Source organism: Phasianus colchicus, chromosome 34, assembly GCF_987193195.1.
Source record: "Phasianus colchicus chromosome 34, bPhaCol1.hap1.1, whole genome shotgun sequence".
NCBI classification, from domain to species: domain Eukaryota; kingdom Metazoa; phylum Chordata; class Aves; order Galliformes; family Phasianidae; genus Phasianus; species Phasianus colchicus.
Genome location: NC_143469.1, coordinates 2,349,970 through 2,376,065, shown reverse-complemented (window position 1 = coordinate 2,376,065; position 26,096 = coordinate 2,349,970). Strand labels below are relative to the sequence as shown.

The 26,096-nt window shown below is 65.4% G+C and overlaps 3 protein-coding genes across 5 annotated transcripts in view; 2 read left to right on the top strand and 1 right to left on the bottom strand.

The window, feature by feature from the left end:
- Positions 1–2,688: 2,688 nt before the first annotated feature.
- On the top strand, positions 2,689–6,940 carry PCP2 (Purkinje cell protein 2). The gene is made up of 3 exons (XM_090128907.1): positions 2,689–2,912; positions 4,966–5,129; positions 6,885–6,940. The coding sequence occupies exons 1-3, from the start codon at positions 2,717–2,719 to the stop codon at positions 6,888–6,890; spliced, it is 366 nt and encodes a 121-aa protein (XP_089985033.1). The 5' UTR covers positions 2,689–2,716; the 3' UTR covers positions 6,891–6,940.
- Positions 6,941–8,629: 1,689 nt separating this feature from the next.
- On the bottom strand, positions 8,630–14,269 carry PET100 (PET100 cytochrome c oxidase chaperone). Of its 3 annotated transcripts, none has more exons than XM_090128926.1 (4): positions 14,090–14,269; positions 12,086–12,172; positions 10,548–10,580; positions 8,630–8,959 (listed from the first exon to the last, which is right to left on the bottom strand). In XM_090128926.1, exons 1-4 carry the CDS (start codon positions 14,141–14,143, stop codon positions 8,882–8,884), a joined length of 252 nt encoding a protein of 83 aa, XP_089985052.1. In that variant the 5' UTR covers positions 14,144–14,269; the 3' UTR covers positions 8,630–8,881. The 3 variants fall into 3 exon arrangements, with proteins under 3 accessions (XP_089985052.1, XP_089985051.1, XP_089985050.1); XM_090128925.1 differs by having other exon boundaries at positions 8,630–8,914; positions 14,039–14,242; XM_090128924.1 differs by having other exon boundaries at positions 14,039–14,182.
- Positions 14,270–14,272: 3 nt separating this feature from the next.
- The window catches only part of XAB2 (XPA binding protein 2), a 53,584-nt gene continuing 41,760 nt past the window's right edge, over positions 14,273–26,096 (top strand). Inside the window, exons 1-3 of the mRNA XM_090128923.1 lie at positions 14,273–14,491; positions 16,602–16,750; positions 18,780–18,903. Coding sequence (XP_089985049.1) covers positions 14,273–14,491; positions 16,602–16,750; positions 18,780–18,903 — 492 coding nt within the window. The remainder of the gene's footprint in view (positions 14,492–16,601; positions 16,751–18,779; positions 18,904–26,096) is intronic.

Below are 26,096 nucleotides of genomic sequence, written 5' to 3'. Positions count from 1 at the left end.
CCCCCATGCCCCCCCATGCCCCCCATGCCCCCCATCTCCCCCCATGCCACCCATGTCCCCCATCTCCCCCCATCTCCCCCCATGCCCCCCATTTCACCCCATGCCCCCCATCTCCCCCCATGCCACCCATGTCCCCCATGCCACCCATGCCCCTCCGTGTCACCCCCCCCACGTCACACGTGTCCCCAGATGCCCCGCGTGTCCCCCGCTGCCCCGTGTCACCCTCCGCACCGCGTGCCCCCCGCGTCCCCCCCCCATGTCACGTGTGTCCCCCCCGTGTCCCCGTGGGGGTTGGGGGTGGGGGGGGCGGGGGATTATGGGTGCAATTAAAGCCATTTGGGTAATTGCGCGGCGCTGCCAGCGCGGATTGGGGACGTGGAGGGGGGGTGGCACCCACTGACCCCCCCCCTCCCACCACCACCCCCTCACTCTGCCAACCCACAGACCCATAGGGCCCCATAGCACCCATAGGGACCCCATAGCACCCATAGGGCCCCATAGCACCCATAGGGACCCCATAGCACCCATAGGGACCCCATAGCACCCATAGGGCCCTACAGCACCCATAGGGACCCCATTGCACCCATAGGGATCCCATAGCACCCAAAGGGTCCCATAGCACCCATAGGGACCCCACAGCACCCATAGGGCCCTGTAGTGGCCCACAGCACCCATAGGGCCCCATAGCACCCATAGGGCCCTATAGCACCCATAGGGACCCCATGGCACCCATAGGGACCCCAGAGCACCCATAGGGCCCTATAGTGACCCATAGCACCCATAGGGACCCCACAGCACCCATAGGGACCCCATTGCACCCACAGGGCCCCATAGCACCCATAGGGCCCTATAGTGACCCACAGCAACCATAGGGCCCCATAGCACCCATAGAGCCCTATAGCACCCATAGGGATCCCACTGCAATCATAGGGCCCTATAGTGACCCATAGTACCCATAGGGTCCCCATAGCACCCATAGGGCCCTATAATGATCCATGGCACCCATAGGGTCCCCATAGTACCCATAGGGCCCTATAATGATCCATGGCACCCATAGGGTCCCCATAGCACCTATAGGGCCCTATAGTGACCCATAGCACCCATAGAGCTCCCATAGCACCTAGAACCCTATAATGACCCATAGCACCCATAGGGTCCTCATAGCACCCATAGGGCCCTCTAGCGACCCCCAGCATCCATAGGGTCCCCATAGCACCCATAGGCCCCTCTAGTGACCCACAGCACCCATAGGCCCCCACAGCACCCATATGGTCCCGGGGGCACCCATATGGTTTCTCCCCTCCCCCCCTTCCCCCGCTCTGATCCGGATTAGGGCCCTATAAGGGGCGGCGTGGGGTGGGGGGCAGCACCCACAGGATGGCAGCGCCGGGGGGGTCCGGCAGGGCCGCGCCTGCAGGGGTACGCAGCACCCATGGGTGTGTGGGGGGGTGCACCTATCGGGTTGGGGAGAACCCATGGGTGGAGGCAGAAATTTGGGCACGGGGCACCCATGGGTGAGGGGCGTCCTTGGGGGGGGATATGGGGTGACACAGATTTAGAGATTGGGGGGAGCACCCATGGGTGGGGGGCACCCAAGGGTGTGTGTGTGTGTTGAGAGGGGGGTGAAATTGGAGTACCTATGGGTGGGGGGCACCCATGGGTGGGGGGCACCCAAGTGTGTGTGTTTGGGGAGGGTGGGGAGAAATTGGAGTATGGAGTACCTATGGGTGGGGGGCACCCATGGGTGGGGGGGCGCCCATTTGGGTATGGGGCACCCATGGGTGTGGGGGGGCTCAAATTTGGGTATGAAACACCTATGAGTGGGGGGCACCCAAGGGTGGGTGCGTGGGGGTGGGCAAAATTGGAGTATGGAGTATCTATGGGTGGGGGGCACCCATGGGTGGGGGGACGGGGGGGGTCTGTGAGGGCATCAATGGACAGAGATATGGGGGGGGTGGGGGGGGTGTCTCAAATTTGGGCATGGGGCACCCATGGGTGGGGGTGTGGGGGGGCTCACATTTGGGTATGGGGCATCTATGGGTGGGGGGGCACCCATGGGTGGGGAGACGGGGGGGGTCCATGGGGGCATCAATGGATGGAGATTTGAGGGGGGGGGAGCACCCATTTGGGTATGGGCCACCCATGGGTGGGAGCTGCGGGGGGGGCACCCATTTAAGTATGGGGCACCCATGGGTGGGGGACGGGGGGGGGCCATGGTGATGGAGATATGGAGGGGGGGGGGAGCACCCATTTGGGTATGGGGCACCTATGGGTGGGGGCTGCGGGAGGGGGGCACCCATTTGGGTATGGGACACCCATGGGTGGGAGGACGGGGGGAGTCCATGGGGGCATCAATGGATGGAGGTATGGGTGGGGGGGGAGGGCACCCATTTGGGTACGGGGCACCCATGGGTGGGGGGGGAGGCCCAAATTTGGGTATGGGGCACCCATGGGTGGGGGGACGGGGGTGTCCATGGGGGCATCAATGGATGGAGATTTGGGGGGGGGGGGGGGGGTCACGCATTTGGGTACAGGGCGCCTACGGGTGGGGAGATGCGGGGGGCACCCATGGGTGGGAGGTGCGGGGGGGGGCACCCATGGGTGGAGGGACGGGGGGGGGGGTCCATGGGGGCATCAATGGATGGAGATATGGGGAGGGGGGGGGTCACCCATTTGGCTACGGGGCGCCAACGGGTGGGGAGATGGGGGGGCACCCATGGGTGGGGGTCACCCTGAGCGCCGTGCCCCCACCCAGCAGGGAGGACCCCAGGAGCAGGGGGGGTCACCGGACGCGGGGGGGGCGCCGGAGGGGCAGGAAGGGTTCTTCACTTTGCTCAGCTCCGTGCAGGGAGCGAGAATGGACGAACAGCGCTGCAGTCTGGGGGGGGGCGGTGAGCAACGGGGGGGGGCGATGGGGGGGCGATGGGGGGGAATGGGGGGCAATGGAGGTGGAATGGGGGGGCGGTGAGCAACGGGGGGGGGGCGATGGGGGGGCGGTGAGCAACGGGAGGGGGGCGATGGGAGGGCTATGGGGGGGCACTGAGCAACGGGGGGGGGCGATGGGGGGGCGATGGGGGGGCGATGTGGGGGGGAAATGGGGTCAATGGGGGTCAATGGGGGTCAATGGGGGTCAATGGGGGGCGATGGGGGGGCACTGGGGGGCGGTGAGCAACGGGGGGGTCAATGGGGGGGCGATGGGGGGGAATGGGGGCGCACTGAGCAACGGGGGGGGCGATGGGGGGGCGATGGGGGGGTCAAGGGGGGGGGAAATGGGGGGGATGGGGGGAATGGAGGGCAATGGCGGACAATGGGGGGGCACTGAGTAACGGGGGGGGGGCGATGGGGGGGCAATGGGGGGGCGGTGAGCAACGGGAGGGGGGCGATGGGGGGGCGATGGGGGGGAATGGGGGGCAATGGAGGTGGAATGGGGGGGCGGTGAGCAACGGGGGGGGGGCGATGGGGGGGCGATGGGGGGGCACTGAGCAACGGGGGGGGGCGATGGGGGGGGAATGGGGGGGCAATGGGGGGGCAATGGAGGTGGAATGGGGGGGCACTGAGCAACGGGGGGGGGCGATGGGGGGGCGATGTGGGGGGGAAATGGGGTCAATGGGGGGCGATGGGGGGGCAATGGGGGGCGGTGAGCAACGGGGGGGTCAATGGGGGGGCGATGGGGGGGAATGGGGGCGCACTGAGCAACGGGGGGGGCGATGGGGGGGCGATGGGGGGGTCAAGGGGGGGGGAAATGGGGGGGATGGGGGGAATGGGTGGCAATGGCGGACAATGGGGGGGCACTGAGTAACGGGGGGGGGGCGATGGGGGGGCAATGGGGGGGCGGTGAGCAACGGGGGGGGCGATGGGGGGGCGATGGGGGGGGCAATGGGGGGCAATGGAGGTGGAATGGGGGGGTGGTGAGCAACGGGGGGGGGCGATGGGGGGCCATGGGGGGGCGGTGAGCAACGGGGGGGGCAATGGGGGGGCGATTGGGGGGGAATGGGGGGCAATGGAGGGGGGATGGGGGGGGGAATGGGGGCAATGGGGGGGCAGTGAGCAAAAGGGGGGGAATAGAGGGGAAAATGGGGGGGGGAAATGGGGGCAATGGGGGGGCAATGGGGGGGGGGCTGAGCAACGCAGGGGGGGCAATGGGGGGGCAACGGGGACCACCCTTCTGGATCTGGTTGCCCATGCCCCCCCCCCCACCCATGACTCCCATAGGGCCCTGTGCCCCCCCTCATAGGATCATGCCCCCCCCCCATGACCCCCATAGGGCCCTATTTCCCCACAAGCCCCCCCCCGATGCCCCCCCCATAATTACAGGCCCCCCCCCATGCTGGCCACCCTGCTGGATCTGGTTGCCCATACCCCCGCCCACCCATGACCCCCATAGGGCCCTGTGCCCCCCCCATAGGACCACGCCCCCCCCCCCCCCATGGCCCCCATAGGGCCCTATTTCCCCCCCCTGACGGCCCCCCCCATAATTTCAGGGCCCCCCCCCGAGCTGGCCACCCTGCTGGATCTGGTTGCCCATTCCCCCCCCATCCCCATCACCCCCATAGGGCCTTGTGCCCCCCCCCAGGACCATGCCCCCCCCCCATGACCCCCATAGGGCCCTATTTCCCCTCCCTGACGCCCCCCCCCCATAATTTCAGGGCCCCCCCCCGAGCTGGCCACCCTGCTGGATCTGGTTGCCCATGCCCCCCCCCCACCCATGACCCCCATAGGGCCCTGTGCCCCCCCCCATACGACCATGCCCCCCCCCATGACCCCCATAGGGCCCTATTTCCCCACAAGCCCCCCCCCGATGCCCCCCCCATAATTTCAGGGCCCCCCCCCGAGCTGGCCACCCTGCTGGATCTGGTTGCCCATACCCCCCCCCACCCATGACCCCCATAGGGCCCTGTGCCCCCCCCATACGACCACGCCCCCCCCCATGACCCCTATAGGGCCCTATTTCCCCCCCCTGACGGCCCCCCCCCATAATTTCAGGGCCCCCCCCCGAGCTGGCCACCCTGCTGGATCTGGTTGCCCACTCTCAAGGCCGGCGATTGGATGAGCAGCGCCTGGGGGTGCAGCGACTGCCGGGCTTTGGGGGCCCCCCCCCGGATGGAAACACTGAGAGTGGGGATGGGAAGGTGGGGATGGGGGGGGGTCATAGCGGGGGGGGGGTCGTGGGGGGAAATAGGGCCCTATGGGGGGGGGGGCACGGTACAATGGGGGGGCACAGGGCCCTATGGGGGTCACGGGGGGGGGGCATGGTGCTATGGGGGGGCACAGGGCCCTATGGGGGTCGTGGGGGGGGGCATGGTGCTATGGGGGGGGCACACGGCCCTATGGGGGTCATGGGGGGGGGCATGATCCTATGGGGGGGGCACAGGGCCCTATAGGGATCATGGGGGGGGCACGGTCCTATGGGGGTCATGGGGGGGTCTTGGAGGGGGGGTCAAGGGTGGCACGGTCCTATGGGGGGGCTGCATTACTCTATGGGGGTCGTGGGGGGGGGGCATGGTCCTATGGGGGGGGCACACGGCCCTATGGGGGTCATGGGGGGGCACGGTCCTATGGGGGAGGGCACAGAGCCCTATGGGGGTCATGGTCTTATGGGGGGGGGCACGGTGCTATGGGGGTGGGCACAGGACTCTATGGGGGTCGTGGGGGGGGGGGCATGGTCCTATGGGGGGGCACAGGGCCCTATGGGGGTCATGGGGGGGGGCACGGTGCTATGGGGGGGGGCACAGGACTCTATGGGGGTCGTGGGGGGGGGGGCATGGTCCTTTGGGCGGGGCACAGAGCCCTATGGGGGTCGTGGGGGGGGGAATGGTCTTATGGGGGTGGGCACGGTCCTATGGGGGTCGTGGGGGGGGGCATGGTCTTATGGGGGTGGGCACGGCCCTACAGGGGTCGTGGGGGGGGCATGGTGCTATGGGGGGCACAGGGCCCTATGGGGTCATGGGTGGGTCTTGGAGGGGGGGTCAAGGGTGGCACGGTCCTATGGGGGGGCTGCATTACTCTATGGGGGTCGTGGGGGGGGGGCATGGTCCTATGGGGGGGCACACGGCCCTATGGGGGTCATGGGGGGGCACGGTCCTATGGGGGAGGGCACAGAGCCCTATGGGGGTCATGGTCTTATGGGGGGGGGCACGGTGCTATGGGGGTGGGCACAGGACTCTATGGGGGTCGTGGGGGGTGGCATGGTGCTATGGGGGGGCACAGGGCCCTATGGGGGTCATGGGGGGGGGCACGGTGCTATGGGGGGGGGCACAGGACTCTATGGGGGTCGTGGGGGGCGCATGGTCCTTTGGGGGGGGCACAGAGCCCTATGGGGGTCGTGGGGGGGGGAATGGTCTTATGGGGGTGGGCACGGTCCTATGGGGGTCGTGGGGGGGGCATGGTGCTATGGGGGGCACAGGGCCCTATGGGGGTCATGGTCTTATGGGGGGGGGGCACGATACAATGGGGGGGGGCACACGGCCCTACGGGGGTCGTGGGGGGGGCATGGTGCTATGGGGGGGGGGCACAGGGCCCTATAGGGATCATGGGGGGGGGCACGGTTCTATGGGGGTCATGGGGGGGTCTTGGAGGGGGGGTCAAGGGTGGCACGGTCCTATGGGGGGGCTGCAGGACTCTATGGGGGTCGTGGGGGGGGGGCATGGTGCTATGGGGGGGGCACACGGCCCTATGGGGGTCAAGGGGGGGCACGGTCCTATGGGGGGGTACAGGGCCTTATGGGGGTCGTGGGGGGGGGCACGGTGCTATGGGGGGGGCACAAGGCCCTATGGGGGTCGTGGGGGGGTCACAAGGGGGGGGTCGAGGAGTGGCTGCACCTTTGAGGGGGGGGACACCCCCACTTTGATGCCACCACTGTCGTCCCCCCCCCTTTCTCCCCACAGAAGTGACGCTTTGGAGCCGCCACGTTCCCCCCCCTGACCCCCCCTCAAGCCCCTCCAACCCCATACAGTCTACACGACCCCCCCCCCCATTTGCCTTCCCCCCCCCTTTGCCCCCCCCCCCTCCTCCCCCCAATAAACCCCCCCCTCACACTGTGTCACTGTGAGTCTGCTGCCTCTGGGACCTGGGGGGGGGGGGGTGACATGGGTGGTGGCATTCAGACCCCCCCCATCACATTAGGGACCCCCTTATCAATTTGGGGACCCCCCCCCTCCATCACTTTGAACACCCCCTTATCAATCTGGGGACATTTCTGTCACCTTGGGTGTCCCCCCCCCCCCCCCCCCATCACCGTGGGGACTTTGTCACCTTGGGGACCCCCTTATCAATTTGGGGACCCCCCCATCACCTTTGGGACCCCCTTATCAATTCGGGGACCCCCCCTCCGTCACCTTGAAGATCCTCTTATCAATTTGGGGACCCCCCCCCCCCTCCTCATCACCCTGGGGACCCTCATATCACTTTGGGGACCCTCTTATCAATCTGGGGACACCTCTGTCACCTTGGGGTGCCCCCCCCCATCACCTCAAAGACTCTCTTATCAATTTGGGGACCCCCCATCACTTTTGGGACCCCCTTATCAATTTGAGGACCCCCCCCCCTCACCTTGGGGACTCTCTTATCATTTTGGGGACACTTCTTATCACCTTGGGGACCCTCTTATCACCTTGGGGACCCCCTTATCAATTTGGGGACCCCCCCTCACCTTGGGGACTCTCTTATCACTTTGGGGACACTTCTTATCACCTTGGGGACCCTCTTATCAATTTGGGGACCCCCCCATCACCTTGGGACCCTCTTATCACCTTGGGGACCCCCTTATCAATTTAGGGACCCTATAGCCACCTTGGGGACCCTCTTATCAATTTGGGGACCCTCTTATCAATCTGGGGACATCTCTGTCACCTTGGGGATCCTCTTATCAATTCGAGGACCCTATGGTGACCTTGGAGAATCTCATCAATTTGGGGACACCTCTTATCAGCTTGGGGACCCCCTTATCAATTTGGGGACACCTCTATCAGGTTGGGGACTGTCGTGTCACCTTGGGGACCCTCTTATCAGCTTGGGGACCCCTTTATCAATTTGGGGACACCTCTCTCACCTTGGGGACCCTCTTGTCCCCTTGGGGATCCCCTTATCAATTTGGGGACCTCCTTATCAATTTGGGGACACCTCTATGAGGTTGGGGACTGTCGTGTCACTTTGGGGACCCTCTTATCAGCTTGGGGACCCCCTTATCAACTTGGGGACACCTCTATCAGGTTGGGGACCCTCTTGTCCCCTCGGGGACCCCCTTATCAATTTAGGGACACCTCTTATCAGCTTGGGGACCCCCTTATCAATTTGGGGACACCTCTCTCACCTTGGGGACCCTCTTGTCCCCTTGGGGATCCCCTTATCAATTTGGGGACCCCCTTATCAACTTGGGGACACCTCTATCAGGTTGGGGACTGTCGTGTCACCTTGGGGACCCTCTTATCAGCTTGGGGACCCCCTTATCAACTTGGGGACACCTCTCTCACCTTGGGGACCCTCTTGTCCCCTTGGGGACCCCCTTATCAACTTGGGGACCCCTCTATGAGATTGAGGACTCTCGTGTCCCCTTGGGGACGCCCTTATCAATTTGGGGACACCTCTTATCACCTTGAGGACCCCCCGTATCGATTTGGGGACCCCAGCAGCGTCACCGTGCCGATGCCATTTATTGCGCAGCGCCCCCATCCCAGCGACGGACAAAATGTCCCCAAATGTCACCGGGGCGGTGCCAAATGTCCCCAAATGTCACCGATGCCACCGCCGGGGACGCAGCACCGTGTCCCCCTTGCCACGTGCTGGTCCCATGTCCTCACGGCGTCGGTGTCCCCTCGGTGTCCCCATGGAGTCGATGTCCCCTCGGTGTCCCCAAGCTGTCCCCAAGCTGTCCCCAAGCTGTCCCCTACCCACGCGTGTCCCGCAGCGCCCGCTCCTCCTGGATCCGCAGCACCCGCTGCTTCAGTGCTGCCACCTCCCGGCGCTGGGGACGTGGGGACAAAGGGACAGACGTGGGGACAGGGATGGGGACATTGGGACAGGGATGGGGACATGGGGACAAAGGGACAGACGTCGGGACAAAGCGACAGATGTAGGGACGTGGGGACAAAGGGACAGGGATGGGGACAGGAAGACAAAGGGACAGGAATGGGGACGTGGGGACAGGGATGGGGACATGGGGACAGGGATGGGGACATGGGGACAAAGGAACAGGAATGGGGACAAAGGAACAGGAATGGGGACATGGGAACAAGGATGGGGACATGGGGACAGGGATGGGGACATGGGGACAAAGGGACAGACATCGGGACAAAGCGACAGATGTAGGGACGTGGGGACAAAGGGACAAGGATGGGGATATGGGAACAAGGATGGGGACATTGGGACAGGGATGGGGACATGGGGACAAAGGGACAGACGTCGGGACAAAGCGACAGATGTAGGGACGTGGGGACAAAGGGACAGGGAGACAAAGGGACAGGAATGGGGACGTGGGGACAGGGATGGGGACATGGGGACAAAGGGACAGGAATGGGGACAAAGGGACAGGAATGGGGACATGGGAACAAGGATGGGGACATGGGGACAGGGATGGGGACATGGGGACAGAGGAACAGACATGGGGACATGGAGACAGAGATGGGGACATGGGGACAAAGAAACGGACGTGGGGACAGAAATGGGGACAAGGGGAGATGGGAACAAGGATGGGGACATGAGAACAAAGGGACAGACGTGGGGACGTGGGGACACGGATGGGGACATGGGGACACAGTGGGGACACACTGGGGACACTTTGGGGACACATTGGAGACACACTAGGAACACATTGGGGACATTTTGGGGACACTTTGGGGACATTTTGGGGACACATTGGGGACACGTTGGGGACACAGTGGGGACATATTGGGGACATTTTGGGGACACATTGGAGACACCTTGGGGACACTTTGGGGACACATTGGGGACATTTTGGGGACACGGTGGGGACATTTTGGGGACACATTGGAGACACCTTGGGGACACTTTGGGGACACTTTGGGGACATTTTGGGGACACATGGGGGACCTGTTGGGAACACATTGGGGACAGTTTGGGGACACACTGGGGACACATGGGGGACACATTGGAGACTCCTTGGGGACATTTTAGGGACACATTGGGGACACATTGGAGACACATTGGGGACACAGTGGGGACACACTGGGGACACACTGAAGACAAGTTGGGGACGTGTTGGGGACACTTTGGGGACATTTTGGGGACACATTGGGGACACATTGAAGACACTCTGGGGACATGTTGGGGACATTTTGGGGACACTTTGGGGACATTTTGGGGACACATTGGGGACACACTGAAGACACACTGGGGACACATCGGGGACCTGTTGGGGACACAGTGGGGACACTTTGGGGACACATTGGGGACACATTGAAGACACTCCGGGGACACGTTGGGGACATTTTGGGGACACATTGGGGACACACTGAAGACACACTGGGGACACATTGGGGACACATTGGGGACACTTTGGGGACATTTTGGGGACACTTTGGGACACGTCTCACCCGCTCAGGGTTGTCCGGAGGAAAGATCTCTCTCTGCGATGGAAAGGAGCTGTCAGCACCCATGGGTGCCCCACGGTGCCGGGGGGGGGGGGAGGGCCTGACCCCATGGGTGCCCCCCCATCCCTATGGGTGCCCCCAATCCCCGTAGGTGCCCCCCCCCCCGCCCCCGGTCCCTTTGGGTGTCCCCTCTCCTATTGGGTGCCCCCCCCCCATCCCCATGGGTGCCCCTTGTTCCCATGAGAGACCCCTCCCTCAATCCCATGGGTGCCCCCCCGAAGTTCTATGGGTGCCCCCCGCTCTGTCCCCATGGGTGCCCCCAGTCCCCATAGGTGCCCCCCCCATCCCCATGGGTGTCAACTGTCCCCATGGGTGCCCCCCCCGGTCCCTTTGGGTGTCCCCTCTCCAATTGGGTGCCCTTCCCAAGTCCCATGGGTGCCCCCCCCCCCGATCCCCATGGGTGCCCCCCTGGCTCCTTTCTGTGCCCCCCCCCAATCCCCTCTGTGTCCCCCCCCCAGCACTGTGCCCCCTGTGACCCCCCCCCCATGCTGTGCCCCCCACCTCTGCCCCCCCCACCCATTGCTCAGCCCCCCACCCTCTGAGTGCCCCCCCCATGCCGTGCCCCCCCCCCACCTTCCCTCCCAAGGGCTGTGCCCCCCCCATCTGATTGCCCCCCACCCCTCTGCCCCCCACCCTCTAAATGCCCCCCCGTGCCCCCCCACTTCCCCCCCCAGCACTGTGCCCCCTGTGACCCCTCCCATGCTGTGCCCCCCACCTCTGCCCCCCCACCCATTGCTCAGGCCCCCACCCTGAGTGCCCCCCCCCCGAGTGCCCCCCCCAGGGCTGTGCCCCCCCACCCTCTGATTGCCCCCCACTCCCTACCCCTCCCCAGCTGTACCCCATGTGCCCCCCCCCGTGCTGAGCCCCCGACCCTGAGTGTCCCCCCCACCCTGAATGCCCCCCCTGTGCCCCCCCCACCTTTGCCCCCTGTGAATCCCATGTTGTGCCCCCCCACCCATTGCTCAGCCCCCCACCGAGTGCCCCCCCCACCCTCTGATTGCCCCCCACCCCTCTGCCCCTCTCCAGCTGTGCCCCCTGCGCCCCCCCCATGCTGTGCCCCCCACCTCTGCCCCCCCACCCATTGCTCAGCCCCCCACCCTGAGTGCCCCCCACCCTCTGAGTGCCCCCCCCAGGGCTGTGCCCCCCCCCCCGCCCTGATTGCCCCCCACCCCTCTGCCCCTCCCCAGCTGTACCCCATGTGCCCCCCCCCGTGCTGAGCCCCCGACCCTGAGTGCCCCCCCCACCCTGAATGCCCCCCCTGTGCCCCCCCCACCTTTGCCCCCTGTGAACCCCCCCATGTTGTGCCCCCCCACCCATTGCTCAGCCCCCCACCGAGTGCCCCCCCCACCCTCTGATTGCCCCCCACCCCTCTGCCCCTCCCCAGCTGTGCCCCCTGTGACCCCCCCCCATGTTGTGCCCCCCACCCGTTGCTCAGCCCCCACCCCGAGTGCCCCCCCCCCAAACGGTGCCGTGCCCCCCACCCTGCGCTGCACGACGAACTGCTGGAAGTACTGAGCCTGATTGGACACCCAGAAAACGCCGATGGGGAACGAGAGGTACAGCAGCATCTGGGGGGGGGTCACCGTGTCACCTCCTGTCACCCCCTGTCACCTCCCGTCGCCCCATGTCCCCCTGCATCCCCCCCCCACCACGAGCCTCCGTGTCCCCAAATGTCCCCCATGTCCCCCCCAGCCCTCAATGTCTCCCCATGTCCCCCAATGCTCCCCCCACGGCCCCAAATGTCCTCAATGTCCCCCCACGTCCCCCCCCATGTCCCCAATGTCCCCAAATGTCCTCAATGTCCCCCCACGTCCCCCCCCATGTCCCCAATGTCCCCAAATGTCCTCAATGTCCCCCCCATGTCCCCCATGTCCCCAAATGTCCTCAACGTTCCCCCCATGTCCCCCCCACGTCCCCAAATGTCCTCAATGTCCCCCCCATGTCCCCCTCATGTCCCCAAATGTCCTCTATGTCCCCCCTTGGCCCTCAATGTCCCCCCATGTCCCCAGATGTCCTCAATGTCTCTTCATGTCCCCCCCCACGTCCCCAAATGTCCTCAATGTCCGCCCCATGTCCCCCCCGTGTCCCCCATGTCCCTAAATGTCCTCTATGCCCCCCCCCGGCCCTCAATGTCCCTCCCATGTCCCCCCCCATGTCCCCAATGTCCCCAAATGTTCTCAATGTCCCCCCCATGTCCCCCAATGTTCTCAATGTCCCTCCAATGTCCCCCATGTCCCCCTCACGTCCCCAGATGTCCTCTATGTCCCCCCCTGGCCCTCAATGTCCCCCCATGTCCCCAGATGTCCTCAATGTCTTCTCATGTCCCCCCCCATGTCCCCAAATGTACTCAATGTCCCCCCCATGTCCCCAAATGTCCCCAATGTCCCCCCCATGTCCCCAAACGTCCTCAATGTCCCCCTCATGTCCCCCCCATGTCCCCAGTGTCCCCAAATGTCCTCAATGTCCCCTCCATATCCCCCCCACGTCCCCAATGCCCTCCTGTCCCAATATCCCTCAATGTCCCCTTGCATCCCCCCCACGCCCCTCCGTGTCCCCCCCCATGTCTCCAATGTCCCCAAATGTCCTCAATGTCCCCCCCATGTCCCCCCCCCATGTCCCCAATGCCCCCCCATCCCAATGTCCCTCCACATCCCCAACACCTCTGTCCCTCAATGTCCCCCCATGTCCCCCAACATCCCCCCATGTCCCCAACGTCCCAATGTTCCCCCGTATCCCCAATGTCCCCCAATGTCCCCCCACGTCCCCAAATGTTCCCCAATGTCCCCAACGTCCCCCAATGTCCCCCCATATCACAATGTTCCCCAATGTCCCCCAATGTCCCAACATCCCCCCATATCCCCAACGTCCCAATGTCCCCCCGTATCCCCAATGCCCCCCAATGCCCCCCAATGTCCCCCCACATCCCCAAATGTTCCCCAATGTCCCCCAACGTCCCAATATCTCCAGTGTCCCCCAATGTTCCCCCATATCCCCACCATCCCAATGTCCCCAGTGTCCCCCATGTCCCCCCTGTGTCCCCATGTCCCCAAATGTCCCCCTATGTCCCCCATTCCCTCAATGTCCCCAATGTCCAAATGTCCCCCATTGGCCCAATGTCCCCCCCATGTCCCTTCCGTGTCCCCCATGTCCCAGTGTCCCCAATGTCCCAATGCCCCCCAATGTCCCAACGCCCCCCCATGTCCCAATATCCCCCCATCTTCCCAATGCCCCCCCCATCCCAATGTCCCCCAATGTCCCCAACGTTCCCCCACGTCCCCAACATCCCCCCATGTTCCCCCATGTCCCCAATGTCCCACGTCCCTCCGCATCTCTCAATGTCCCCAGCACCACCCACGTCCCCAATGTCCCCCAAAGTCCCCCCATCTTCCACTGTCCCCCCTCCCCTCCCCCCCGTTTCCCCCCATTTCCCGCACCCGGAACACCTCCAACTTCACCCCCATGGCTGCGCTCACACCCCGACGCACCCCGCAGCACCGCCGCCGCCCATTGGCCAAGCGCTCTGCATCGCCGCCTCCCATTGGCTGTGGGGAACGGAAAAGGCGGGCGAAGGGGGCGGGGCGAAAGGGGGAGCGAGCCAATAGGAGCTAAGGGAAGGAGAGGAGGGTGGGGGAGGCGGGCGGAAGTGGCGTCATCGAGTCGCTTCCAGAATGGCGGCGGAGGCCGCGGGAGCGGCGGTGATGGAGGGAGAGGAACCGGAGCGCGGAGCGGAGCCGCAGACGGAGGCGGGGATGGAAACGGAAACGGGAACGAAAGCGGGAGAGGAACCGGAAGCGGAAGCGGGGATGGAACAGGGAACGGAGCCGGAAACGGAGCTGGAACCGCAGCCAGGCCCGAGCGCGGGCCCCGTGCGGGCGGAGCTGCGCTTAGTGAGTGCGGGGGGGGGGGGTCCGTTCCTGCTTCCGTTTCCGCTTCCTCTTCCGCCCCTCCCCCCCCCCCCCCCCCCATGCTCCCGGTGCGGTGCACCCCGCTTCCTCCGGGTCCTCCCAGTGTCTCCCAGTTTATCCCAGCACGCAGCTCCGCACCGCTTTGTCCCGGCGGCTCCCAGTCTGTCCCATCATCGCCGCCCGTTTAGGTGTCTCCCAGTCCCTCCCAGTGTCTCCCAGTTTGTCTGAGCATCTCAGCTCCTCCCAGTCCCTCCCAGCGTGTCCCAGTCCCTCCCAGCGTGTCCCAATCCCTCCCAGTCCCTCCCAGTATCTCCCAGTTTGTCTGAGCATCCCAATCCCTCCGGTTGTCTCCCAGCATATCCCAGTCCGTCCCAGTATGTCTCACTCCCTCCCAGTCCCTCCCAGTATGTCTCACTCCCTCCCAGTCCCTCCCAGTATGTCCCAGTCTCTCCCAGCATGTCTCACTCCCTCCCAGTGTCCCCCAGCCCATCCCACTATCTTCCAGTTTGTCTGAGCATCCCAGTCCCTCCTGTTGTCTCCCAGCACATCCTAATCGCTCCCAGTATCTCCCAGTCCTTCCTAGTATGTCCCAGTGTCCCCCAGTCTCTCCCAGTATTTCCCAGTTTGTGTGAGCATCCCAGTCTCTCTTGTTGTCTCCCAGTATGTCCCAGTCCCTCCCAGCGTGTCCCAATCCCTCCCAGTCCCTCCCAGTATGTCCCAGTCCCTCCCAGCGTGTCCCACTCCTTCCCAGTCCCTCCTAGCATGTCCCAGTCCCTCCCAGCATGTCCCAGTCCCTCCTAGTTCCTCCCAGTATCTCCCAGTTTGAGCATCCCAATCCCTTCCAGTGCCTCCCATTACGTCCCATTCTCTCTCAGTCTCTCCTAGCGTGTCCCGTTCGTTCCCAGTATCTCCCAGTTTGTCTGAGCATCCCAGTCCCTCCCAGCGTGTCCCAATCCCTCCCAGTCCCTCCCAGTGTGTCCCAGACCCTCCCAGCGTGTCCCAATCCCTCCCAGTCCCTCCCAGTATGTCCCAGACCCTCCCAGCGTGTCCCAATCCCTCCCAGTCCCTCCCAGTATGTCCCAGACCCTCCCAGCGTGTCCCAATCCCTCCCACTCCCTCCCAGCGTGTCCCAGTCCCTCCCAGCGTGTCCCATTCCCTCCCAGTATCTCCCAGTTTGTCTGAGCATCCCAGTCCCTCTCGTTGTCTCCCAGTACGTCCCAGTCCCTCCCAGCATGTCCCAATCCCTCCCAGCACGTCGCAATCCCTCCCATTCCCTCCCAGCGCATCCCAATCCCTCCCAGTATGTCCCAGTCCCTCCCAGCGTGTCCCACTCCTTCCCAGTCCCTCCCAGCGCATCCCAATCCCTCCCAGTCCCTCCCAGCATGTCCCAGTCCCTCCTAGTTCCTCCCAGTATCTCCCAGTTTGAGCATCCCAATCCCTTCCAGTGCCTCCCATTACGTCCCATTCTCTCTCAGTCTCTCCTAGCGTGTCCCGTTCGTTCCCAGTATCTCCCAGTTTGTCTGAGCATCCCAGTCCCTCCCAGCGTGTCCCAATCCCTCCCAGTCCCTCCCAGCGTGTCCCAGTCCCTCCCAGCGTGTCCCAATCCCTCCCAGTCCCTCCCAGTATGTCCCAGACCCTCCCAGCGTGTCCCAATCCCTCCCACTCCCTCCCAGCGTGTCCCAGTCCCTCCCAGCGTGTCCCATTCCCTCCCAGTATCTCCCAGTTTGTCTGAGCATCCCAGTCCCTCCCAGCACGTCCCAATCCCTCCCAGTCCCTCCCAGCACGTCGCAATCCCTCCCAGTCCCTCCCAGCGCATCCCAGTCCCTCCCAGTATGTCCCAGTCCCTCCCAGCGTGTCCCAATCCCTCCCAGTCCCTCCCAGTATGTCCCAGTCCCTCCCAGTCCCTCCCAGCGTGTCCCAATCCCTCCCAGTCCCTCCCAGCATGTCCGAGTATGTCCCAGTCCCTCCCAGCGTGTCCCAATCCCTCCCAGTCCCTCCCAGTGTGTCCCAATCCCTCCCAGTCCCTCCCAGCATCCCTCAGTCCTCCAGGCCGGTCCTCCAAGCCCCCCCTCCCCCGCTGCCCCTCCCTCAGGAAGAGGCGGACGTGCCGCACGAGGAGCAGCTGTTGCGGGATCCCTACTCGGTGCGCTGTTGGCTGCGATACCTCCGCGCCCGCCAGGGGGCGCCCCGCGCCCGCCTCAACCTCCTCTACGAGCGGGCGCTGCGGGAACTACCCGGAAGGTGGGTGGGCGGGACTTCCGGCGTGGGCGGGACTTCCGGGAGGGGTTGGAGTATTGGGGCGGGAATGAGAAGCACGTGGTTGGGGGTGGGGTTATAAAACGGGGGCGGGGCTTTATAGGAGGGGGCGGGGTCAGCATAGGGAGCCCGTGGGTGCTCCTCGTGGGGGGTGCGCTGGGTGCCAGTGAGTGTGAGTTGGGTGCCATTGGGTCCCACTGGTCCCTTTGGGTGCCATTGGGTGTGCATTGGGTGCCGTTGTGTTTTATTGGGTGCCATTGGGTGCCATTGATTGCATTGGGTACCATTGGGTGCTATTGGGTGCTGCTCGGTGCCATTGGGTGCCGTTGGGTGCCATTGGGTGCCATTGATCGCATTGGGTGTCATTGGGTGCCGCTGGGTGCCATTGGGTGCCGTTGGGTGCCATTGGGTGCCATTGATCGCATTGGGTGTCATTGGGTGCCGCTGGGTGCCATTGGGTGCCGTTGGGTGCCTTTGGTGCCATGGGGTGCCATTCATCCCATAGGGTGCCGCTGGGTGCCATTGGGTGCCAATGGTTCCATTGGGTGCCGCTGGGTGCCATTCATCCCATAGGGTGCCGCTGGGTGCCATTGGGTGCCATTGATCCCATTGGGTGCCATTGGTTGCCATTGATCCCATAGGGTGCCGCTGGGTCCCATTGGGTGCCATTGGGTGTGTTTTGGGTCCCATTGGGTGCCACTGAGTTCCATTGGGAGCCATTGGGTGCCTTTGATTCCATTGGGTGCCGTTGGGTCTCAGTGAGTTCCATTGGGAGCCATTGGGTGCCTTTGGTTCCATTGGATTCCAGTGGGGGCTGTTGGGTGCCGTTGGGTTCCGTTGGGTGCCTTTGGTCCCATTGGGAGCCACTGGGTGTGTGTTGGGTCCCATTGAGCTCCATTGGGTGCCATTGATCCCATTGGGTGCCATTGGGTGCCTTTGGTCCCATTGGATGCCATTGGGTGTCGTTGGTGCTATTGAATGCTATTGGGTGCTATTGAGTGCTATTGGGTGCCATTGAGTGCTATTGACCCTATAGGGTGCCATTGGATCCCATTGATCTCATAGGGTCTCATTGGGTGCCATTGGATCCCATTGGGTGCCATTGATCCCATTGGGTGCCATTGGATCCCATTCGGTGCCACTGATCTCATTGCATCCCACTGGGTGCCATTGATCCCATAGGGCCCCATAGGGTCCCATTGGCCCCATAGGGTCCCATTGGCCCCATAGGGTGCCATTGGATCCCATTGGGTGCGATTGATCCCATTGGATCCCATTGGGTGCCATTGAATCCCATTAGATCCCATTGATCTCATTGGGTCCCATAGGATCCCATTGATCCCATTGGGTGCCATTGGATGCCATTGGGTGCCATTGGATCCCATTAGATCCCATTGGGTGCCATAGGATCCCATTGGATCCCATTGGGTGCCATTGGGTGCCATTGGATCCCATTGGGTGCCATTGGATCCCATTGGGTGCCTTTGGATCCCATTGGATCCCATTGATCTCATTGGGTGCCATAGGATCCCATAGGGTCCCATTGGTCCCGTAGGATCCCATAGGGTCCCATTGATCCCATTGATTTCATTGGGTGCCATTGAACCCATTGGATTCCATTGGGTGCCATTGGATCCCATTGGGTGCCTCTGGATCCCATTGGATCCCATTGGGTGCCATTGATGCCATTGGATCCCACTGGGTGCCATTGATCCCATAGGGTCCCATAGAGTCCCAGTGGGCGCCATTGATCCCATTGATCCCATTGGGTGCCATTGGATCCCATTGGGTGCCACTGATCCCATAGGGTCCCATAGGGTCCCATTGGCCCCATTGTGAGCCATTGATCCCATTGGGTGCCATTGATCCCATAGGGTCCCATAGGGTCCCATTGGGCACCATTGGAGCCCTGGTGGCACCCACTGCAGCACCCCTGGGTGCCCCAACACCCCGCGGGGGTCGCGGTGGGGCCGCCCTGCGCTGACCCCCCCCCAATTTGTCCCCCCCCCCCCAGCTACAAGCTGTGGTTCGGTTACCTGAAGCTGCGGCGCCGCCAGGTGCGAAACCGCTGCGTCAGCGACCCGGCGTTCGAGGAGGCCAACAACTGCCACGAGAGGGCGCTGGTCTTCATGCACAAGGTGCGGCCCCACAACCTCCCCCTGCCCCATAACCACCCCCAGCCCCACAACCTCCCCCTGCCCCACAACCACCCCCAGCCCCACAACCTCCCCCAGCCCCACAACCTCCCCCTGCCCCACAACCTCCCCCTGCCCCACAACCTCCCCCAGCCCCACAACCACCCCCTGCCCCACAACCAGCCCTGCCCCACAACCTCCCCCTGCCCCACAACCTCCCCCAGCCCCACAACCACCCCCAGCCCCATAACCACCCCCAGCCCCATAACCACCCCCTGCCCCATAACTTCATCCCGCCTCACAACCTCCCCCAGCCCCATAACTTCACCCAGCCCCATAACTTCACCCAGCCCCACAACCTCCCCCTGCCCCACAACCACCCCCTGCCCCATAACCACCCCCAGCCCCACAACCACCCCCAGCCCCACAACCTCCCCCTGCCCCACAACCACCCCCAGCCCCATAACCTCCCTCAGCCCCATAACTTCACCCAGCCCCACAACCTCCCCCTGCCCCACAACCACCCCCAGCCCCACAACCTCCCCCTGCCCCACAACCAACCCCAGCCCCACAACCTCCCCCTGCCCCACAACCACCCCCTGCCCCACAACCACCCCCAGCCCCACAACCTCCCCCTGCCCCACAACCTCCCCCTGCCCCACAACCACCCCCTGCCCCACAACCTCCCCCTGCCCCACAACCTCCCCCTGCCCCACAACCACCCCCAGCCCCACAACCTCCCCCTGCCCCACAACCACCCCCAGCCCCACAACCTCCCCCTGCCCCACAACCTCCCCCAGTCCCACAACCTCCCCCTGCCCCACAACCTCCCCCTGCCCCACAACCACCCCCTGCCCCACAACCTCCCCCTGCCCCACAACCTCCCCCTGCCCCACAACCACCCCCAGCCCCACAACCTCCCCCTGCCCCACAACCTCCCCCTGCCCCACAACCACCCCCAGCCCCACAACCTCCCCCTGCCCCACAACCTCCCCCTGCCCCACAACCACCCCCAGCCCCACAACCTCCCCCTGCCCCACAACCACCCCCAGCCCCACAACCTCCCCCAGCCCCACAACCTCCCCCTGCCCCACAACCTCCCCCAGCCCCACAACCTCCCCCTGCCCCACAACCTCCCCCAGCCCCACAACCACCCCCTGCCCCACAACCAGCCCTGCCCCACAACCTCCCCCTGCCCCACAACCTCCCCCAGCCCCACAACCACCCCCAGCCCCATAACCACCCCCAGCCCCATAACCACCCCCTGCCCCATAACTTCATCCCGCCTCACAACCTCCCCCAGCCCCATAACTTCACCCAGCCCCATAACTTCACCCAGCCCCACAACCTCCCCCTGCCCCACAACCACCCCCTGCCCCATAACCACCCCCAGCCCCACAACCACCCCCAGCCCCACAACCTCCCCCTGCCCCACAACCACCCCCAGCCCCATAACCTCCCCCAGCCCCATAACTTCACCCAGCCCCACAACCTCCCCCTGCCCCACAACCACCCCCAGCCCCACAACCTCCCCCTGCCCCACAACCACCCCCAGCCCCACAACCTCCCCCTGCCCCACAACCTCCCCCTGCCCCACAACCACCCCCAGCCCCACAACCTCCCCCTGCCCCACAACCTCCCCCTGCCCCACAACCACCCCCTGCCCCACAACCTCCCCCTGCCCCACAACCTCCCCCTGCCCCACAACCACCCCCAGCCCCACAACCTCCCCCTGCCCCACAACCTCCCCCTGCCCCACAACCACCCCCAGCCCCACAACCTCCCCCTGCCCCACAACCACCCCCAGCCCCACAACCTCCCCCAGCCCCACAACCTCCCCCTGCCCCACAACCTTCCCCAGCCCCACAACCTCCCCCTGCCCCACAACCTCCCCCAGCCCCACAACCACCCCCTGCCCCACAACCAGCCCTGCCCCACAACCTCCCCCTGCCCCACAACCTCCCCCAGCCCCACAACCACCCCCAGCCCCATAACCACCCCCAGCCCCATAACCACCCCCTGCCCCATAACTTCATCCCGCCTCACAACCTCCCCCAGCCCCATAACTTCACCCAGCCCCATAACTTCACCCAGCCCCACAACCTCCCCCTGCCCCACAACCACCCCCTGCCCCATAACCACCCCCAGCCCCACAACCACCCCCAGCCCCACAACCTCCCCCTGCCCCACAACCACCCCCAGCCCCATAACCTCCCTCAGCCCCATAACTTCACCCAGCCCCACAACCTCCCCCTGCCCCACAACCACCCCCAGCCCCACAACCTCCCCCTGCCCCACAACCACCCCCAGCCCCACAACCTCCCCCTGCCCCACAACCACCCCCAGCCCCATAACCTCCCTCAGCCCCATAACTTCACCCAGCCCCACAACCTCCCCCTGCCCCACAACCACCCCCAGCCCCACAACCTCCCCCTGCCCCACAACCTCCCCCAGCCCCATAACTTCACCCAGCCCCACAACCTCCCCCAGCCCCACAACCTCCCCCTGCCCCACAACCTCCCCCAGCCCCACAACCTCCCCCTGCCCCACAACCACCCCCAGCCCCACAACCTCCCCCAGCCCCACAACCTCCCCCTGCCCCACAACCTCCCCCAGCCCCATAACCTCCCTCAGCCCCATAACTTCACCCAGCCCCATAACCACCCCGAGCCCCACAACCTCCCCGAGCCCCACAACCTCCCCCAGCCCCACAACCTCCCCCTGCCCCACAACCAACCCCAGCCCCATAACCTCCCTCAGCCCCATAACTTCACCCAGCCCCACAACCTCCCCCTGCCCCACAACCACCCCCAGCCCCACAACCTCCCCCTGCCCCACAACCTCCCCCAGCCCCATAACTTCACCCAGCCCCACAACCTCCCCCAGCCCCACAACCTCCCCCTGCCCCACAACCTCCCCCAGCCCCACAACCTCCCCCTGCCCCACAACCACCCCCAGCCCCACAACCTCCCCCAGCCCCACAACCTCCCCCTGCCCCACAACCTCCCCCAGCCCCATAACCTCCCTCAGCCCCATAACTTCACCCAGCCCCATAACCACCCCGAGCCCCACAACCTCCCCGAGCCCCACAACCTCCCCCAGCCCCACAACCTCCCCCTGCCCCACAACCAACCCCAGCCCCATAACTTCACCCAGCCCCATAACCACCCCCAGCCCCATAACTTCATCCAGCCCCACAACCTCCCCCAGCCCCATAACCACCCCGAGCCCCACAACCTCCCCCAGCCCCATAACTTCACCCAGCCCCATAACCACCCCCAGCCCCATAACTTCATCCAGCCTCACAACCTCCCCCTGCCCCACAACCTCCCCCAGCCCCATAACTTCACCCAGCCCCATAACTTCACCCAGCCCCACAACCTCCCCCTGCCCCACAACCACCCCCAGCCCCACAACCTCCCCCTGCCCCACAACCACCCCCAGCCCCACAACCTCCCCCAGCCCCACAACCTCCCCCTGCCCCACAACCACCCCCAGCCCCATAACCTCCCTCAGCCCCATAACTTCACCCAGCCCCATAACCACCCCCAGCCCCACAACCTCCCCCAGCCCCACAACCTCCCCCTGCCCCACAACCAACCCCAGCCCCATAACCTCCCTCAGCCCCATAACTTCACCCAGCCCCACAACCACCCCCAGCCCCACAACCTCCCCCTGCCCCACAACCTCCCCCTGCCCCACAACCACCCCCAGCCCCACAACCTCCCCCAGCCCCACAACCTCCCCCTGCCCCACAACCTCCCCCAGCCCCACAACCTCCCCCTGCCCCACAACCTCCCCCAGCCCCACAACCACCCCCTGCCCCACAACCAGCCCTGCCCCACAACCTCCCCCTGCCCCACAACCTCCCCCAGCCCCACAACCACCCCCAGCCCCATAACCACCCCCAGCCCCATAACCACCCCCTGCCCCATAACTTCATCCCGCCTCACAACCTCCCCCAGCCCCATAACTTCACCCAGCCCCATAACTTCACCCAGCCCCACAACCTCCCCCTGCCCCACAACCACCCCCTGCCCCATAACCACCCCCAGCCCCACAACCACCCCCAGCCCCACAACCTCCCCCTGCCCCACAACCACCCCCAGCCCCATAACCTCCCTCAGCCCCATAACTTCACCCAGCCCCACAACCTCCCCCTGCCCCACAACCACCCCCAGCCCCACAACCTCCCCCTGCCCCACAACCACCCCCAGCCCCACAACCTCCCCCTGCCCCACAACCACCCCCAGCCCCATAACCTCCCTCAGCCCCATAACTTCACCCAGCCCCACAACCTCCCCCTGCCCCACAACCACCCCCAGCCCCACAACCTCCCCCTGCCCCACAACCTCCCCCAGCCCCATAACTTCACCCAGCCCCACAACCTCCCCCAGCCCCACAACCTCCCCCTGCCCCACAACCTCCCCCAGCCCCACAACCTCCCCCTGCCCCACAACCACCCCCAGCCCCACAACCTCCCCCAGCCCCACAACCTCCCCCTGCCCCACAACCACCCCCAGCCCCATAACCTCCCTCAGCCCCATAACTTCACCCAGCCCCACAACCACCCCGAGCCCCACAACCTCCCCCAGCCCCACAACCTCCCCCTGCCCCACAACCAACCCCAGCCCCATAACTTCACCCAGCCCCATAACCACCCCCAGCCCCATAACTTCATCCAGCCCCACAACCTCCCCCAGCCCCATAACCACCCCGAGCCCCACAACCTCCCCCAGCCCCATAACTTCACCCAGCCCCATAACCACCCCCAGCCCCATAACTTCATCCAGCCTCACAACCTCCCCCTGCCCCACAACCTCCCCCAGCCCCATAACTTCACCCAGCCCCATAACTTCACCCAGCCCCACAACCTCCCCCTGCCCCACAACCACCCCCAGCCCCACAACCTCCCCCTGCCCCACAACCACCCCCAGCCCCACAACCTCCCCCAGCCCCACAACCTCCCCCTGCCCCACAACCACCCCCAGCCCCATAACCTCCCTCAGCCCCATAACTTCACCCAGCCCCATAACCACCCCCAGCCCCACAACCTCCCCCAGCCCCACAACCTCCCCCTGCCCCACAACCAACCCCAGCCCCATAACCTCCCTCAGCCCCATAACTTCACCCAGCCCCACAACCACCCCCAGCCCCACAACCTCCCCCTGCCCCACAACCTCCCCCTGCCCCACAACCACCCCCTGCCCCACAACCTCCCCCTGCCCCACAACCTCCCCCTGCCCCACAACCACCCCCTGCCCCATAACTTCACCCAGCCCCATAACTTCACCCAGCCCCACAACCTCCCCCTGCCCCACAACCACCCCCAGCCCCACAACCTCCCCCAGCCCCACAACCTCCCCCTGCCCCACAACCACCCCCAGCCCCACAACCTCCCTCAGCCCCATAACTTCACCCAGCCCCACAACCACCCCCAGCCCCACAACCTCCCCCAGCCCCACAACCTCCCCCTGCCCCACAACCAACCCCAGCCCCATAACCTCCCTCAGCCCCATAACTTCACCCAGCCCCATAACCACCCCCAGCCCCATAACTTCATCCAGCCCCACAACCTCCCCCAGCCCCACAACCTCCCCCAGCCCCATAACCACCCCGAGCCCCACAACCTCCCCCAGCCCCATAACTTCACCCAGCCCCATAACCACCCCCAGCCCCACAACCTCCCCCAGCCCCACAACCTCCCCCAGCCCCACAACCTCCCCCTGCCCCACAACCTCCCCCAGCCCCACAACCTCCCCCTGCCCCACAACCTCCCCCAGCCCCACAACCACCCCCTGCCCCACAACCAGCCCTGCCCCACAACCTCCCCCTGCCCCACAACCTCCCCCAGCCCCACAACCACCCCCAGCCCCATAACCACCCCCAGCCCCATAACCACCCCCTGCCCCATAACTTCATCCCGCCTCACAACCTCCCCCAGCCCCATAACTTCACCCAGCCCCATAACTTCACCCAGCCCCACAACCTCCCCCTGCCCCACAACCACCCCCTGCCCCATAACCACCCCCAGCCCCACAACCACCCCCAGCCCCACAACCTCCCCCTGCCCCACAACCACCCCCAGCCCCATAACCTCCCCCAGCCCCATAACTTCACCCAGCCCCACAACCTCCCCCTGCCCCACAACCACCCCCAGCCCCACAACCTCCCCCTGCCCCACAACCACCCCCAGCCCCACAACCTCCCCCTGCCCCACAACCTCCCCCTGCCCCACAACCACCCCCAGCCCCACAACCTCCCCCTGCCCCACAACCTCCCCCTGCCCCACAACCACCCCCTGCCCCACAACCTCCCCCTGCCCCACAACCTCCCCCTGCCCCACAACCACCCCCAGCCCCACAACCTCCCCCTGCCCCACAACCTCCCCCTGCCCCACAACCACCCCCAGCCCCACAACCTCCCCCTGCCCCACAACCACCCCCAGCCCCACAACCTCCCCCAGCCCCACAACCTCCCCCTGCCCCACAACCTTCCCCAGCCCCACAACCTCCCCCTGCCCCACAACCTCCCCCAGCCCCACAACCACCCCCTGCCCCACAACCAGCCCTGCCCCACAACCTCCCCCTGCCCCACAACCTCCCCCAGCCCCACAACCACCCCCAGCCCCATAACCACCCCCAGCCCCATAACCACCCCCTGCCCCATAACTTCATCCCGCCTCACAACCTCCCCCAGCCCCATAACTTCACCCAGCCCCATAACTTCACCCAGCCCCACAACCTCCCCCTGCCCCACAACCACCCCCTGCCCCATAACCACCCCCAGCCCCACAACCACCCCCAGCCCCACAACCTCCCCCTGCCCCACAACCACCCCCAGCCCCATAACCTCCCTCAGCCCCATAACTTCACCCAGCCCCACAACCTCCCCCTGCCCCACAACCACCCCCAGCCCCACAACCTCCCCCTGCCCCACAACCACCCCCAGCCCCACAACCTCCCCCTGCCCCACAACCACCCCCAGCCCCATAACCTCCCTCAGCCCCATAACTTCACCCAGCCCCACAACCTCCCCCTGCCCCACAACCACCCCCAGCCCCACAACCTCCCCCTGCCCCACAACCTCCCCCAGCCCCATAACTTCACCCAGCCCCACAACCTCCCCCAGCCCCACAACCTCCCCCTGCCCCACAACCTCCCCCAGCCCCACAACCTCCCCCTGCCCCACAACCA